Below are 1,833 nucleotides of genomic sequence, written 5' to 3'. Positions count from 1 at the left end.
TTTCAGATAATATGGGTACTTATCCCGCGGAGAGCTATACGAATATAGCACACGGTAATAGTCAGGATCATCTATATGTAATTCGTATGGGCTAATCCGGACGATTGGCCCTGGGGAGATAGACAAGTTAGGCTTCCCTCCGTCTTCTGAGAGTTGCTAGACGAGGATAAACTGACCATATTTTTGATGTAGCTCCTTAATCTTGAACGTGTATCGGCCCCTGCGAACAGCATCATAATAAAATTCATACCATAGCGTCGCGGCTGCTAACTTCGGCCCTGGGAACTTTGCCAATGGGGAAAGATATAACCTATATATCACACCACCGGTAAGGTAAATTATGAAAAATGAACATATTGAAACAAGAACACCTTGAGTAAAGGTTAAATGACCCGCTTCGTTCAGCATGGTCACTGCTAGCCCGCAACCATATCCCCTGGGATAGCATTCAAACATGCTGTGCAATAAGTGAGAATAACCTGCGTACATACTGCGCAGAATGGACCCCTGGTGAGAGCGTTGGAATATTTCAATGTATTCTTTTAACTCACATCAACATTTGAAGACGCCCAGGACAGCAGTCTGAAAACAATGCCTTCCCGACATGTTCGTATTTGCAAATTGTTGGTATTGTTGCTGGCTATTCTTTTAATGGGATTAATGAACGATGATGCGCTCCATGATGCCAAGTTTTAGCAGCGTCCATTGTTCCTTCAATTGATTGACATTGAAGACTCTGAAAATGTCAAATCAACTTCGGATTCTGGTTTTCGCAAGCGATGGCAAATGCCACCTGATTGGCAGTTATATGCCCTCTCGGGTTTTGGTGGCTTACAGCACATTGTACAACACCGTATGTACCAGTTAATGCAAGTCGAGTTTTCACCGAGCGGATCTGAGCATCTATCTATAAATTTAAGTTTGGTAACTAATGAGCGAATAGAAGCCACTGATCACCACTTAATTATTGATGTCGGGCGACCTCTTTGATCAAACTTCATATATATTCGTTGTCCATCGCTCATTTCTCCGACCGATACAGCAAGGTTCGGTCTAAGAACGCACATTGGGTGGATGCGAAAGGTTCCATAAATCATTGTTTGCATGTTACAAACCATGCACAACGTGTGTGCGGACCTCCACACAGCTCTCAAATGTTACTCAGATGCTGTTGACCCGTACAGTATACTATTGTTTCCTCCGACCTTGGCCATAGTTCGGGATACCAGGCGAAGAGAACTCAAGACGTAGATACGTATTCTCAATAACAGATGTGAGTTTCCACATCAATCTGCCACATTTCCTGTCCGCTGGAAGCACGGGCCATGACGTCCTAGATGTAACCTCAATTTATCGCACCCGGGCTATTGCAATCCGATATATCGGTTGATGTCCCCACCCAATCCGATCTTTCGCGTCGCCATATATACCCTTCGTCTAGAAGTTTATGACCAACCTCTTCATCCGAATCTAGATGGCCATTGTGGTTAAACCGAGGTTTGCTTGACCACATTCGACGGATTAAGGAGATAACAAAAAGAAGAAGAAATAAAATATTCTGGACAAAAGTTACGGCCGATGCAAACGGACCTTGAGTACTATTTATTGATGGCAATTACTAGTATTCTGTGAGAAAAATGACTAATAGTTACCCGATAATGCGAGCTCAGCATTGAAACTGATAATCTAGATTTGTTCTCAACCGAAAATTCGTGGTAATAAGCAGTGCACCAAGTGGTTAGATACATGAGGTTGGTCCTTGGGTCATTTGGTAAAACATCATACTAAACTATGCATGTGGCAGCCACCGTATAAGTTATATAATTAACCCTT

General features: G+C 42.9%; 1 protein-coding gene across 1 annotated transcript in view; it reads right to left on the bottom strand.

The window, feature by feature from the left end:
- HCBG_05760 (benzoate 4-monooxygenase cytochrome P450) overlaps positions 1-1,214 on the bottom strand; it is a gene marked incomplete at both ends in the record, with an annotated part of 2,879 nt that extends 1,665 nt beyond the window's left edge. The window contains 4 exons of the mRNA XM_045432809.1: positions 177-310; positions 552-640; positions 836-907; positions 1,206-1,214. Coding sequence (XP_045286925.1) covers positions 177-310; positions 552-640; positions 836-907; positions 1,206-1,214 — 304 coding nt within the window. The remainder of the gene's footprint in view (positions 1-176; positions 311-551; positions 641-835; positions 908-1,205) is intronic.
- Between the last annotated feature and the right edge of the window lie 619 nt (positions 1,215-1,833).

This window comes from Histoplasma capsulatum (assembly GCF_000150115.1).
Source record: "Histoplasma capsulatum G186AR genomic scaffold supercont2.7, whole genome shotgun sequence".
NCBI lineage: Eukaryota > Fungi > Ascomycota > Eurotiomycetes > Onygenales > Ajellomycetaceae > Histoplasma > Histoplasma capsulatum.
This window is presented reverse-complemented; position numbering and strand designations above follow the sequence as displayed.